A 16,745-nucleotide genomic window follows, 5' to 3' on the forward strand; every position below is an offset into this window, starting at 1 on the left:
ATTTGGCAAAACAAATGAATTGAGAACTACCTATTAGAAGTCAATCTAGAAGAGACTGCAAGGATTCTCTCACATGTATAAAAACAGGAGAACGCATTAAGTGATTTAACATTACCTTCCCATGAAAATGGCTTTCTGACGCACATTTTGTACCCCAAAAAAAACAAACAACAAAAAAAACAGAGCCTGAACTACCAGAAGTTCTTTTCTACAGCAACTAAGCATTGTTACTTCCAGCTCTTTTCCTGTTGTATTTACAAGGAAAACTGGGTGTACTAATTACTCCTTTCTACCAGGATGCAATACTTGATTACTTTGGCCCCGATGCACATGAACACTGACAAAACACCAAGTGGTGCAGAAGGTGAAGTATTTTGAAGGGAAGCTGACTGAGCTCCACTCTCCAGACAAAAGCCACATCCCTTCATGTGGCAGAAACATTTCAGAATGCAGGGAATGAATAAATAAGCAGTTTGACATTTGAAAGCACGAGTTTCTTAATTTAATGTTTTTCAAGTAAAATGAGTAGCACAAGCTGTAATACTGATAAATACCTGGAAAGTGTAATATTTGGTTTTATTATTATTATTTTTCTATTTACAATCAGCAGAAGTTTTATCCAATCTATTACCTAACAGAAGAACCTCCTAAAAAGCAAATATAGCCATGCTATTATTTAATATTTGAAGTGAATTTCTTGGAAATTGAAGCCTTCATAGTATGCTAATTTAATTAATCTGTCTTTCCAAACTGAGCACGTAGAGCAAAACAACAGCCACGCAACCACTCCATCATTGCTCACAGGTCTTTCCTATTTGTTTGGTTTTAACTGGCCTTTTACAGAGCACACGCTCAGAAATTAAATGGATCGTAGCAACTCTTATGCGTAACTTGAGCACTCACATGCAAGTAACAAATACTTACATGAGGGAATAATGAACTGTGGTTCAGTGTTACCGGCATATCCGAGCTTCGTATACCTATTAAAGCAGAAAAGAAAAAGTTAGGTTGTAATATTTAGTACAAGAAAAACTAAAGATGTGCGAATTATGCTTTTTTTTAAAAAAAAAAAATTGGTCTTTTTGATGTGGGAGGAGAGGTGTGTTCATTAAAAAATACAAAGCCTGTTTAAAAGAGGTGAACCAATGCCTCCTACTACAAAGGACGTACTGTTGCTCATTTCTACTCAAGTGAAATGGCACTACCAAGCACTAAGCAATTCAGTTTATCAATGATTAGGAGTGAAGTTCAGAGTTGCAGCAGTTCTCTGCTCAGCAATCAGCAGGAACATTACAGAATACACTATAGGATATTTTCACGTAATAAATGTTAGCAGTAGAAGTATTTTTGCAACTGCTAACCATAGGGGAAAAAATTCCCTTGGCCATGGGCTGCCAGCCAGACGTGAGGCAGGACTGACATCCACAAGCCTCTCCTGCCGCGTCCTGCCATAGGTGCTACCAGTGACAGTGGTTTAACACAAGTTAATAAGTGGAAAATATTCTTAATGTGTTTAATAAGACTAAGGAGAACAAGAGGAAACAAACTACACACTCTTGCCCACCTGATTTCCAGAACATGCTATGGATATCACTCACCATTATGAAATAAGAAATCTGACAAAATTACCAAGGTGTTCATGGAAAAAAGTCAGTGAAATCCACCGTAGCAAATCTACGCTGCTGTGAGAAGTGGTATGAAAGAACAACAGCACAGGCAAATCCTGACGTGTGTGAACCAACACACACACTGCATTTTGGGTTACAGCCTACAGACAAGGTTAACACACACATCTAACAGACTGCATTTTCTCCATGCAGCCCCACAGCTGCACCAAGTGCCCCAGCAGCAGGAGCTGGGGGCCCTGCAGCAGCACCACCACAACTTCCAGCAGTGCAACAGAAACCTGGCACATCCTAGGTAGGCACCACGAGGCACTGCTAACTTCAATAAGCCATAAATCTGTGTCAACAGTACAGCAAAATGCCAGGCAACACATACAGTAACAGGCTAGAGGAGTGTTTTGCTGCGATGCTGATGACACAGTGGCTCCCGGGCTGCTCACGTGTTCACCACCACCTACACAACTCCTGCTGCTGACACAAACTGTGCACAGTAGCACTTGGCCAGAAGTGCAATCCGAATGAAATGGAAGATAAGTTTCCCTCTAACATAGTGCTTAGCACAGGACCTCAACTGGAAGCAAAAGAGCTTTGCAAGAGTGTTTTAAAAGCTAAAATGCCCATCTTGTCTATAACCCACTGCAACAGGTGTAACCGTGCAAAAATCTTAGTTCATATTGATCAACTGCAATGCTTACTGAAGAAAAGAGGCAAAATAAAATACTTAATGTAAGAGAAAAGAAGTTAAACACCAGAAAGACGTGTACACTTCACACAGAGACCAGCATTATATACTGTAACTCAGGACAGGCAACTCAGATTTTGCAGACTCAAGTTATAGGGAAAGTTTTGCTTTTTTTCCCCAGATATCTAGTTCCTAAGAAATCTCCAGTAAGAATCCCACAAGTTGATGCCTCTATAACCAGCCAATGCAGAACACAGCTTCGGTTCCAAATGAAAATTAATAATAAGCCCAGCAAATATTGACTCACTCTCTCCACCCTCCCATGCAAATCAGAAGCTGTGGTACGTAGGATTTTAAAGCTGAACCTACAGAGGAACTTTGGACCCTGATGGCTACATAAGCCACTAGATCAGAAGTGCCTTCTCAAGCAATAGTCCAACTTCACTCTTTTTAAATTCCATATTTCAAAGAAAACAGAAGTTAAACTGTAGCAGGTAACGTGCTGTTTAGTTGCTTGTGGTGTTGGAAACTGCCCCGTATGCACGCATCCAGCAGACAGGAAGAAAACCAGCCAAATGAAAGACGTATTTTAAATAAAAAGACTGTATTCAGACATAAAATCAGCATATCTAAAAATACTATGGCCTGCTCAGCAAAGAAAAGTCTCCTGACTCATGGAAAAGAAACCCAGTTTTTAGGTTTCCGAAAAAGGACAAAGAAAAACGCACGTGGCTTCTGGTGTTGGAATAGTAAAGCCTTAAAGCAGCTCTCCAACGTAGTCTCCAACACAATGCTTCATATTTCTAGTATATCCAAGCTTCCGAGCCAGGCTCTGCTCCACATGGGGAGCACCACCATGCCTGTCTGTGGGGTGGGGAAATAACCCCCACCTCCTTACCTCCTGCAGCTTCCCCTGGCACCATCTCACAGCCTGCGCCTAGGGCTGCTGGGGAGCAAGCAGCAGGCTTCCTCTTCCTAGCCACGAGGCAACAGATGCTCTTGAATTAAAACGGAGTGTGAAGCTGGTTAAGTTAAAACTATAAAAGTTAATATAAAACTGCAGTTCTCCAAGTGTACAGTGTAATAAAAGCTTCTTTAATGACTGACTTTTGCAAAGAGTATTGTTCACATCGATGAGTTCTATTCTACCAGCCACTTGAAGTAAACTGCTCAAATCTTCGGAAAAAAATGATACCTTGGGCAAGCTGGATTTTCCAAGTCTCTGGTTTCCACAGAGCAATTCCTGCAGAGCGGAGCGTGCCTGAGTAATGGATGATTCACAGGGGAATGAGGCACGCCCTGCCTTATTCAGGGTAGCAATCCAGTATCTTCTGGCACTCCTGCAAAACCTCCTGACATTAAGATATCACAAGGCAGCACCAACGCTGGATCACACTTCCCCTGTAAACCACAGCTTCGTTTGCTTGCTGCACGCACTGAGAGGTGACAGGAGTGACATCCAGGGAAAAGGCAGGCACACATCACTTAATGAGACATGAACTCAGCTTTCCCACACCGAATTTGAGGCGCTTGGCAGTAAAAGAACAAGGCATGGTACAGATGAGGACAAACATTAGCTACACAGACTTCTATTGAAATCTGCAAGACAGAACTGATTTTCAAGACCCCAAAGGTGGAAACCTGCACTGACCCTCCATCACGCAGACGACCTTCAGCTACCTGAAGTGTTTCTACAGCCCTATTAGCTCGCTCAAGGAAAAAGAAGAAAAGCAGATTTAAAAAAATGTTGGATAATGACATTCAGGCTGCCTTTAGAAGATGAACTACAAAATACCCAGCCCCAGTGCACAAAGCCATGCAGACTCGTGCACATACACCACCACCCCATGCACCTCATCCACACGTACACTGCTCTGACATTCCCCAGTGACTTCCCTGCAACTCCAGAAGCTCAACAGGGCCTCACACAGCACCCACTGGCCCAAGCAGATGCTGTGACAACCATGAATGTGTCATTGAGGGGGGGGACACTGAGAAGCTACTGGCAGTTCCTTCTCACTTGACTCTACTCATCTACACCTTCACCATCAACACAGGAGCATTGCTCAGGTCCCACCCACCTCAAACTCACACCCTGAAATTAACAAGTAGTTCCATGCTACTCCACATGAGAGATTTCTGCAAGGACAGCCAAAAGGCTCTTCACAAAGCTCTCAACTGCGCTAATGGGATTTCTTCTGTGTACTCTCTCCCCTGGAATGGATGTTTCTAAGGCTAGGTAGGACATGATGAAAGCACTAAGTTCACTTGAAGGTTACTTGCCTATCAGTCATGCAGACGATTTTAGAGCTAAGAGGAAACAGCACTTAGAGCAAGAACTTCTAATGAGCACGTCATTAAAAACCTCCATCTGCAAACCACAAACCCTGACCACGTGCCTTTCCTCCATTTCTTTTCTGTCCACCATGCGTGTCATTCTGCTTATATTCACCCAAATCATACACCCGAATTCTAAAACAACTGCACAACTGTTTCTTGGATAATGCATTTAACTACTGAGAAGCAAATGAGAAATGGGGTGGCCCCATATGAGCTGAACCCTACTCCTACTCCTGCCAGTGCCATACAAAGACACAAGGAGTTACCAAGTATGAGCAGAGCAGAGGCACAGTTCAAGTTCCGATCCCTGCTCCAAAGGCTGCTGAAGTATTTTATTCCATGATGGTAGAGATGTGGATACTTCAAAGAGATCACACACTGCTTCCTGCAAGAAACTGAATTTTGCAAGTTATGCTGCCAATAGGAGTCAAAATGATCGCGTGCTCCCTAGCACACTTTCTCAATTAAAATCCAACCTAACAAACTCTTCTCCCACCACACCACACAAGTAAACTCTCCATATATATTACCTAAACACCAGCAAGGAGTATTTTAATATCTTCACATGAATCTGCTTGCTAAAATAAGCTTTGTTTATGCAGATATCCTCCACCGTAGCTTGACACACTTCACTGCATAACTAATTTTTACAGAAAAATAGATAAAACAACTGCAAATAACAGTGCTTTCCTTTCGTATTTCTATTTATTAGGTTCCAGGTGTTACTGATTTTCACATTATACATTAGCATTATTAAGAAAGTGGCATCATTACGAATGGCTCAAGATGTAAAAAAAGGTTATCTTGTGATTTTGTGATTTCATAGTTTCACAGCAGGGCACTGTTGAAGTATGCAGGATAGCACAGATGCCACTTCAGGTCACTGAAGTGTGTAAATCCTTTCCTGCAGGTGTGCACACAACAGCAAAAATCTCCTCTGGCAAAATTACCTTCATTCTAGGAAAAGAGTAATTAAATGAGCAGGTTGAAGAAGGTACTACAGAAAAGCTGAGAACGTGACCCAGTTCTATGGGACATACAGGCAGGCATGTGCTAATATATTCCAAAGGGCATAAAATACATCAAGTGACAAAAACAGCAATTTTTTAAACCAGCAAGAAAAGGCATCCCACCCATCAGTCTCCAACTCCTTACAGTCTCTCCATGCCACCTGATAAGCTGCTGTTGGAGAAAAACACAAGGGGTCCCACTTCAGTTGAATAGAGACTGCACAACCTCAAAAAGTAGAGGCTAACAACTTCAAAGGGTATGATATCCGTTCCTGTTTTAACTGGTAAGTTCTGCATTGACATAATTTATAAGATAGATATGATGGTTTTACTGTCTCATATCTTTTGATAACAAAAGTGCCTTAACAAGAAGTGTAAACCTTTTCCAACGTGGATAAACCCATAGCTTTTAGATGCGGAGCCTCACCTGATTGAAAAGCCTGAACAAGCCTTTATGTTTTTATTTGCTGTTTTTCTTCATTCAGATTTCTCAAAAAACAGATGAGATTGGGGAGGAAAAAAAAAAAAAAAAAAAAGAACCACCACCACCTAGGGAGCATTTGCTTCCTAAATTCCCCATAAAGAGAAATAATGGGAAATTGATGGTGAAACAGAGGAAAGCCATCCTGCACCCTTAAAGCTCCCAAGCTCCAGCAGGTGTAAATTCCTTAAGCAGCAGCAGATCATCAGAAGCCCCTGAAGGAACTGATTATATTAGGAAAATGGGACTTCCTTTAATGAATTAGCTTACTAACTCTTTTCAGATGTCCTCGATAAAACACAAGATAGAAGACTTTGGAACAAGTCATGCCCTTCATATTTTATATCTTTAGCTAATACAGATTATCTTCCACACATCATTAGGTTTTTTGTTTTGGGTGGTTTTGTGGCTTTTTTTTGTATAGCAGCTGCTTAGATGAAAAGTTTTAAAACACCCATTGATCAAAAGTGTTTCAAGCACTCAACAATGAAAGCCAAAGTTAGCTTTAGAAATGGAAAAAGCACACAGGATTAGAAATGCTCTTAGATCCTGGTTAATGCATAAACAAGACACGTGAAGTGATGGCAAAAGTACTCAAGTACGTATGGGACCCCTGGGCACCAGAGACAGATTTGGCAGTTTGCAACCTTGGCCTTGGAATTAACAGCATTAGCACTTATTTGAAACCATTTCCTTACTTCCCAGGTGGAATATTGCATCAAGCCACTTGAAGAAAAAAGTCACCTTGACAACTAATACTTCTTTGCCATATGCTGTAGCCGACGCAGCAAAACAAAACAGAAGCAGATTGAAGTGGCATGCAATTTGAAAGATAATGTCAAAAATTAAAGAAGCACAATGTCAAATGCAGCTTGAAATAAATGCTTGTTAGAAGCATTTCTGTTTCCTGAAAAGGAAAAAACCCTAAGGAAGGTTAACATCTTTTAAAGTATCTGAACAAAGAATCTTTGACAAAAATACAGCTCTGCTTTTTCTTAGCACCTACACCTGCAACTCAAAGTACAGATACCATTGCAACGCTCACCGGTAAAATCCAGCTTAAAGCACAATAAAAACTGCCAAGTCATGGCCACAAATGGACAGAAGCCTCCAGGTGTGTGTAAGAGGAGCGCAGGCAGCAGCAGGCACTACGGACCACTCAGAATGAAGTCAGCTGCATTTGAGAACTGGCACCTTGAGAATCTTATTAACAGTGGCCTGGGGAGAAGACAAAGCTCAGAGCTACCACACTGCACAGCTTCTATTCTCCTAACGTTTAGGGGGAATTTTCCTAATACTTGGGCAGAACAGAAGAGAATCTACATTCAAGATTGCTCTATGTTTACTTGCATCTTTAATTTAAATTAAAAAAAAAAAAAAAACTAACAGCACTGAGATTTGACTCTAAAAGCTCTCACCTCCTGAAGTCAGCAGGAAGATAAGATGCATTTATTAGCAAGAGACCTTAGGTTACGAGTGAGTCATGAGCAGCATACCTGAAAGCCACCCCTATTTAAATGTCTAAGGCTAACCAAATCCAAGGCCAGGCACTCTGATGTTACTAACCTCTAAACCTGTAGTCCTAGTCCATTTTATTTCTATTTGTGAAATCCCTTTCAGACATTTAATGCTGACATGTCCTTTAGCACAGAACGGAGTTAGCTTTGCTTTGAATACATTTTCCTCAAAGTCAGAGAGGCAAATGGCCTTGGATATTATCTTTGCATAATGAAAGCAGTTTGTGTTGGCAAAAGCAGAATGCTCTCTTTTTCCTCACTGCTTCCCTTCGAGACTTTTATATTAAATCATTTTTAACAAGCATTTTAACAGTGCCTCTGTGTTACACCACACCCACACAATACTAACCTACACAGATTTCTTTTTAATTTATATTTAATTTGCTCTCTGAGCACTTTCTGTATAGGCTGACTCTCCACGTAGGATGTCCAAGTAAGAGGAAACAATACCCCAAGTCCAGAAGTCATCACGACTGATTCCTTACACTGTAAATGACTTTTTATGAGAGGGAGATTAGCTCGGCAACTTTCTACACCGTTTGTCCAAAATAAGCTGAACACCGTGCAGACGTACTGAAAGAAAAAAATAGATTAGATTAGAATAGATTAATATTTGACAGCTGAAACAAGAAGGGACCGATTTAATCAACAATTACACGATTTCCCAGCAAACAAAACCTCGCGCTGGGGATGCTGGTGACCAACACACCGCAGCAGCAGGTTCGTGGATATGGGATTGGCAAAACCTTCGAGCTGTGATCCAGACAGAGCCACAGCTTGCATACACCTGAGTGAACTTGATGGTTTTTCCCACGCATATGCAATGCATTGGCTAAAAGTGCAAAGAGTTACTCCAGATTAAGAGATGATCACTTCTGCTTGCTATTGGCACTACAGCTGTACTTGAGAGCTGCAGCCCTGAACGGACAGCTGCGTGCTGTCATTCCAGCTGTACGGGTGATATCTCAGCAGACGGCAAGATGAGCCCAGAGGGCTGGCAAACCATGAAGAGGAGACCAGGAGCCCACAGCAAGCCCTGCTGGCAGCTCTCGCTTCCCACCTGCCCAGTACTGGCCACCTCTTCGGCAGGAAAACAAGCATTTCTGAAAATGATATGCTTGTATAAAAATACCAGTGTTCATACTTATCTTGTCACACCACACTTCTATTAAAAGATGGCTTCACATTAGAAAGAGTTGCTTGTAGAAAAATGTGCCCTACTAAGCTGTGGCTGAAAATCTATCACTGAATTTTGGTGTAATGAAAGGTCTCATTTAGCAAGTCATATTGTGAGAGTTCTTGCAGACAATAAACAGCATGAGAAATCTAAGGCGAGTCATGACAGAAAAGCGGATATTGAAAAATTGATGGGATACTGCATCAACTAAATTATTAAAATTTGGATTCATTCACTGACAGTAGGGTACAATCAAAATAGAGCGGACAGCCTCCTGCCTGCATCTTGTTCTCTACAGACTGATCATGACATAACACATCCAGTGCACAGCTGTGGACACTCACAGTGACCACAAGAGAATTATGCAGAGAAAGATGATATCTAGATTTACCTAGTTTTTCCACATCTAAGCTTAAAATTTCAAAGTCACACTCAGGTCAAAAAGAAGAGGGAGGGGAAAAAAAAAGACTCTACAGAAAGCCAGTGGATGAGATGATGACTTTCAACTTGGATATAATCCTCCTTGGCAACTCATTCCTTTAGGGGAAGTTAAGGCAGTATCAGCAGTAGCACTTGGAAAGGACTGATGTTTCATTTTGATGGTTAAAATAACCCTGATTTGGGCACTTCTAAGCCTGCATTCAAACTGGTATTTTTAACGATCTACCAGATCTGTACACCTACATATATTTTAGTTCATTGACTTAAAGAAAAAAAAAAAAAAGAGGAAGTTGTAAAGATTCCTTTCTGTTTTGCTTAGAAAAAGGACCTCAAGATTTCACTGGGGACTGACTATCTTAGTTATTTTACCTTTAGATTTATAACTTTCCTCCTTCAAGTCTTTAAATAAACAATGCCTAAAATTAAAAGAGGTTTTGTTGGAAATCAAAGCCTTTTTGCATTTTTTTTTCCAAAGAAAGTCTGCAATGATGAAACAAGATGTTGAAACGTTGAAACTTTTAAACTGCATGAACTAAACGAGAAACTTTGCAGCTGGTCTTGGCCTATGAAATAATACAGAAGATGGATTGCTACTCAGGAACTAGTACGGCATTTCTGAATTCACTGAATCTGTATTTTAAACTAATTTCAATGCTCAAACATGCATCACACTCATGCAATCAACATCCTTTCTGGGCAAAGTGTTCCCACCAGGTAATAATAAGCAACCAAGAAAGGAGCAGAGAGCCTGCTCTGTGCCACCCACGCCCTCCCCAATGCCGCCGCCAGGGCCGTGCTCTGTTCTCAATTGCTGTGCGAGCTTCCCACACACGCCCGACCAGGAGCTGTGCTGTACATAAAAGGGGGCTCATTTATCAGCAACTTCAGAGATCCGGCCCATGGATGCAAGCAGTTTTGTCCTCTGCTCAGAAATATATTCCTTTCCCCCCCATCCCCCGTTTTTTTTTAAATATCAAGCTTAAGTGGGAAGCAGGGCAATGAAAGCAAAAAGAACCACAAGGGGCCAAGAATCTTGAATGGCTTCTGACGTGCGCTCAAATAATACGTAAACTGACTAAAATAATGGCATTCCTACAGAGAGAGAGGAATATACAGCAATCTGTGTGTGTAAAGGAACATAGATTGTAGTGGACATAATGTGCATTTATAGTGTTACAACAGACTGTGATGCACTAGAATTTCTTAAGAAACCTGGTCATTCATAGGTCCTCAGAACCTTTTTTCTATTATTGAAGATAAATATTTTTAAGCCACAAACTCGATCTAGCACAACACCTTTTTTCATGTTAAGGATGAAGCATTTCCTCCCCCATCCCTGACCACTCATTTACTGGCAAGCAAAAGCTATTCTGAAAATCCTGGAAGAATGTTTTTCCATATTCCATTAAGGAATGATTTCATTCATCCTTTCCGTTCTGAAAAATTACTTCTCGGATAACACAAAAAAGAGAAAATTCATCCCAATACAGACCGTTTTCAGGAAGACTGGAACCCATGAACATTCAGAAAAAGACACCTGATGGAAACATTAACTGTTAGAACATCACAGTGCTGAAACAGTTCATACTCAGTAGAAGTTAAGATTTGAAATATCTGTGGAAATAGTCCATGCCTGGAATGTTAGGGAAGAAACATCTTTTCAAGGCTCGGTATAAGTTACTTTAAAGAAATTAATGTTAAGTAGCTAAGAGTAGAACTACAAAAGTTGCAGATCAAACAAAATACAGGCTGTTACTTCCCCTTACATTGGTTTTCTAGCACTTGATTTCTTGTCTCATGTATGTTTGCTGTCTACTGAAGATAAGATTCTCACTGATATCATACTCATTTACACTACCAGGTCAAAACCCAAAAGTGAAACAGAACAACACAATCTTGTTACAACTTTTCACACTCAATGTACAAATACTTTTGTCTACTTAAGACCATGAAGGTTTACAAGTGTTGCACAAAGATTAACTATAGAAGTAAGATTTGTTGAGAAGTTGCCCCCAAAGCTTGCTCTGCTGCACGCACCAGACAAGCCACAGCATCTCCGAGGTCTCATACACTGAAGCCTTCCTCCATTTTTGGCAAAACTGGTTATAGAAATTCCCCAGGAAACTCTCAGGGAGACAACTGATTCCAAAGCAAAGTTTGCAGCTTTAAAACAAGACTTGGAAATCCTGAGCAGCCTCAATTTTCCCAGCTCTCAGTTGAGAGGCTCTAGGGAAACACTCGTGCTCCCACCATGAACAGCACAGCTTTCTCGAGTCTGATCTGAAACCTTTAATTCTGAATTCTAGAGTTCAGGGGGAGAAAAAGGAAGAAAAAAAGCACGCACTCATTTTTGTAACTTGTATAAAGGAAGTAAAAAAGGCACCTAGCTTGGCACGTAAAAGGAGATACAAAAAAAAAATCAACAAGTGACACCAACATTTTTTCTTTCGCAATCATATAAGCCAATCTACCCAGAGGGATAACAATCATTCATGACCCTACTGATGCAAAATAATTTGGGGTACACTAGAACAAAGCTACTCACTGATGATAGTCAAGTATTGGTTGGTAACAGATCCACCTGGGAGCCACAGGTAAACTGCATGAAAGCCTATAAAAATGTAAAGTTGAGGTATGGAAAACAAACACTTTCCTTCAAATCATTTTCCTTCCTAAAATTACGTTCTCATTTTGGAACTGCAGTAGGTTACACAGCCACTTACTTCAGCTCAACTGAAGAGCCATTAATTTGAACGCTTGTAATTATCTGCCATCCCAAACGAGCTAATTCAGTGTTGTGCAAGTTCATACTAAGAAAAAAACACATTCACAACGATTAGAGAAATACAGCTAAAATCTGGATGTCAACCTAATCAAGCTAAATTCTGAAGTGGCGTAGGAAGAACTTTTAATCGTGACTTTCAGGTTGTTCTATGTTCACCCATAGAAGAGAACAGCAAGAACTAATCAAACACCCAGAAGACAAGCAGTAAGAGACTCCAGCCTACTGAGAATAAAAAATGACTAAGAGGCTTTTTCTTTCTTTGGCACATTGTTCATATACCTGAAATAAATACTATGGACTTATTTCCTTTTTGTATTTTAAAATCACATAATCCTTATACTCCCCCCCAATATGAAGTATCTTTCACAGCATACATACAGAGTCAGTGAACATCATAAAAATCTACCAGTGCTTGAAGGATGTAAGAAGAACAGCACACAAGTACTACCTCACCACTCCAAAGAGAAAGGGGTTCACATTAGCCAAGATAAATCCCATTCAACGTTAGCATGGACAACTACTTCCTGACACTAGCACCTAAAATATCTTTTTACAGATTTCCCAGCAAAGCAGCAACATACTTAAAACTAAGCCAGACAACACTATTGGTTACAGAAAGACAGAATCCTGGTTTTAACAACTGTGTTAAACTGTCTGAGCTCTTCAGATATTTCATTCCCAAGTCTGTAACCTTGTTATGTAATAAAGAAGAAACTGCTTCAAATAAGTAGTTTTTTTTAACTGCAATTAGGTATTTTACCTGCTCTTACTAGGCCCTCATTACCCTATTTTCTAGATAGCAGGTTTGGTCAAGCAAAGAACGCACATGAACTTCTGAGGAATGCACCTCTCAAAATAGTAAGTGTGATTCTGGAAGAATTTTTGCTGCGCCCATAATCTGATTGCCATGTCACTGACTTCACCCATTTGCCAGTTCCAGCTATACGACATATACTTGGACTATCCCTAAAGCATTTGACTAACTGTTAAAACATCAAATGACAGGTGTTATATGATCTTCCTAATCTCTTCTGTGCTTTGTTCTCTTTTTGTTTTAAAAGCGGTTCTTAAAATGTGCCTGAGCTGTGCAGGCAGACACTGAAAAGCACAACTCAGCCATCTCTCCCCCCTCTCATCCTTCTCCTTCCCCTCGATGCGAGCTGGCCAAAATACACACGAACACCACTCAGGTCAACAAACCGAACCCAGCAGAATCTGTAGCTACATGCATAAAACATGGAGGAAGACACCCTTGGTATCTCTTCTACATCTGCCCTTTTGCTGATTAAGGTTATTTATTTACAGCCCAAGGACTGTCTCTTCCCTGTAAGAAAAAAAAAAAAAAAATCTTGGAAAGCTTGTGCGCTTTTAAAGTCCTGCCTTTTCTAAACAAGACAGCTTCTTTCAACCTTACTGTGTTGGTTATGCTTTCTAAACCTCTTTTCCTGCTTTTGGTGGCTCTAACTTGTCTTGTCCACCAAAATTAAAGCAAGCACACAGTAACATAGCTGAAACCTCAGCTGACCTGCAGAGCAGAAGTCTTACGTGATCTGTGTGCAGTGATCTTATACACAGAAAACACGATGGAGTTTGCGCTGAAAAAAACAGTTGTGTGATTATGCTATCCCATCCCATCCCATCCCACTACAGCACCTGTTTCCTAACTGTCTCGGGCATTAGATTTTTCCTTTATTAATTCACTACTTCACACCTTTATCTACTTAAATCAATGAAATCCAACAAGCCCAATTCTCTGGTGTGCTTTCAACACTAAGCATCTTTGCCCACAATTTTATGGAGCAGAACGTCAGGGAAGAAAGAAGAACCTCGCTCTGTCAAGTGCTTAAGAAACAGAAGTGAGAGAAGAACTGTTTGTTTTTTTTTTGAAATAAACACGGACTGACAATAAAACGCTATCTTAGAGAGATCTACAATTACTGGAAAAAAAGGATAAGTAAATTAAACAGGCTGAAGATTTGGTCAGCATCATATAGAAGAACACTAGAGTATGCCCTGTGCAATTAAGCTGACTAACGGCGTACTTATGTACCGGTATCTCCAGGAAGATTTGTTTTTAACTCTAAGGTCCCTTGGTATACCTCTCCTGTTAAAAAGACGACATGGTTTCTTACACAGCTATATTCTAGCATGCTGCTTCTGCTTGGCATCACTGAAAGCTCTGAGTGAGTCTCTTGACTCCAGAGCTCACAACCTGTATTTTGCAAGCCTATAAAGGCAGGATTACTAAAATGGGACTACCTGTAATGCACAAACATGCAAGATGGGAAGAAGCTTCTACCGGTATGTGGCAGAGTGCATTACAAATCTTGGATCTGGAAGATAAATAGTGCATACAGACATCATGTTACACTCTTGTATATTTCCATTACTTGCAGCTACACACTCTCAGTCCTGCTGTGCTCACCTTCCTTTCATCCCACTGAATTCAAGGTTTTAATTCTTGTTCTAACTACAGGCATGGCTTGAACATCTATCTATACGTTTAACATTTGTATGGAATAGACATATATGCCTGCTTAAACACCAATTTATACCAAATAAACACCAAATAAATTCTCTTAAAGGGAAGACAGGGATGCGCTTTCAAAAAGCAAGTGCCTGGATCTGGATTTCAAGTGAACACGCCCTTTACAAAGAGCATGGTAAATATCTATACCTACACTGCATTCACTAAGAAACTTCTTCCATTATTTTCAGGAAGGTGGATGAGAAGCGAAACAGAAAGATAAGCCTAGAAACTCGCAGTGGTAGCTGAAGAGCAAGAGCTTTGAAAAGACTCTACTGTTTCTCATCACAGTAAAACCCCAATGCACAGCAGCTAAAATAAAACACTCCATCTTTAAAACCATATGCAGGGAGCAGCTTGCAGAGCGGTTTTCACTTCCTGAGTGTGTTGCCGTAAGCGGCACTGCGTGACCCTTCCCACAGACACCTCTGAGGCTTTGCTACTGAGGTCTCCAGAGACACAGAAAGCCGTGCCACGGCGGAAAAGGAGGCTGAATCCCAAGGGCTTCCTCCCCAAAACAGGTTTTAGGCTGTATATCACTGGCAATTCATCCTCTTCACCTCCTGGTAGCTGCTAGATAAAAAGAAGAGTTTCTAAAACGGATTTGGTTCAGGTTTGACACTGAAAACTGCCTTATAAGGTATAAAAGCCTGAAAGCAGGAAGAGGCTTTGACAAAACTAAGGAAGTTCCTCTGCGCTTGCTCACTAGCGGGGGAGGCTTTTTTTTTTCCCCTTTCCACAGAGAGAAGTAACAGAGAATAAATGACCCAGTCAGCGGGGACAATAACGGGGGGACCCCCGAGTTGAGGCTACCGAGGGAGACGGCTGCAGGCAGGGCCCTGAGCCCAGGCTGCCCCTCCAGGAGGACTTGAGGCTCCTGCCAGCACAGCGCGGCCAGGCAGGGCCGGCGGAGGCCTCCCCGCTGCCAGGCACCGTGAGGGAACCGCGGGTGGATGTGTTCCCCGGCCTGGCTCGGCTCGGCCCGGCCCGGCCCGGCCCGGCCCGGCCCAGCCCAGCCCGGCCCCGCATCCCCGGCGCCCCCCGCGGCAGCAGGGGGGGGGGAACGCGCCCGCCTCCCCCCCGAGCTGTCAGCAGCCGCCCGCTCACCCCGTGCCGCAGTCCACCACGCAGGCGGGAAGCCGCCCGGCCATGCTCCTCGGTAGCGGCGGTGCTGGGGACGGCGGGCAGCCCTGGGCGCGCTCCGGCTCCGCTCGGCTCCGGGGGGCGAGGGCACTTCCGCAGGGCGGCCGCGCCTCCTCCTCCTCCTCCTTCTCCCCGCCCGGCCCGGCGAGCCCAAGATGGCCGACCCGCCCCTCCCTCCTCCCGCGGCGGCGGGCGCGACAACCTCAGCCCTCTCGCTCTGACGTTCGATCTCGCGGCCTCGCCGTTGTGTGGCGAGGAGAAGTGGAGCGGGCGGGAGGTGTTTTTCGTTTTCTTTTTTCCTTTTTTTTCCTTTTTTCCTTTTTTCGTACTATCTCTCTTTTATTTTTATTTCTTTTTTTCTTTTTTCATTTTTTTATACAGTCACCCGTCCCCGGCTGTCTGAAGGGCTCCTGGAAGGACACCATAAGGCCTCCTGTCAAGCCCCCAGCGGAAATAGTATTTTAACACTGAAACCCTGACAGAAGGCAGCATGGTGTTAAAAATGATGAGGGGATGGCTTCCTGCAGGCATTGCCACTGAGGGCCATGGGTGGTTGTCCCTGCGGCAGCATTGACGGACTTCTCCAGGAAAGCCGCCACAAAGGGCAAATACAGAAGTCAATGCTACTTGTTCTGCTTTTTGGTGTTTCCAGAGGCACCGCAGAGAATGCTAGGTGGCTGCCTGCAGCTCTGTTTGCTGCTCCCTCCTTCTTTGTACGCTCCCTCAAGAAGGTACCATATGCAGCACCCTGCAGTCTGCTTCCCCTCAGCCATCTTGAAGCCCTCAAGAGTCTCCTCAGCCACAGGCGTCCATAGGAGTGTTGACCTGAGGTCTCATTCCTGCTCTGCTGCCCACCATTAAGACCTCTGTGCTACAATCTCACATAATCAGAGCAAGAAGCATAGGTTTTGCCCCAGATGTCTGTCCCAGAAAAAAAAATCTGATGGGATCGATGGTGCCCATTGCTTCTTGGGTTTGACCATAGCCCCTTTGGGACACTGCAGCTTTGAACAGGCC

General features: G+C 42.5%; 1 protein-coding gene across 1 annotated transcript in view; it reads right to left on the reverse strand.

Moving 5' to 3' along the window:
* The window catches only part of ACTR3 (actin related protein 3), a 29,702-nt gene extending 13,828 nt beyond the window's left edge, over window positions 1–15,874 (reverse strand). Inside the window, exons 1-2 of the mRNA XM_035331850.1 lie at window positions 15,693–15,874; window positions 925–980 (exon numbers count right to left, since the gene is read on the reverse strand). Of these exons, the coding sequence (XP_035187741.1) occupies window positions 925–980; window positions 15,693–15,736 (100 nt within the window). The 5' untranslated portion in view covers window positions 15,737–15,874. The remainder of the gene's footprint in view (window positions 1–924; window positions 981–15,692) is intronic.
* Between the last annotated feature and the right edge of the window lie 871 nt (window positions 15,875–16,745).

The sequence above is a fragment of the Oxyura jamaicensis genome, chromosome 7 (genome assembly GCF_011077185.1).
Source record: "Oxyura jamaicensis isolate SHBP4307 breed ruddy duck chromosome 7, BPBGC_Ojam_1.0, whole genome shotgun sequence".
Lineage (NCBI taxonomy): Eukaryota > Metazoa > Chordata > Aves > Anseriformes > Anatidae > Oxyura > Oxyura jamaicensis.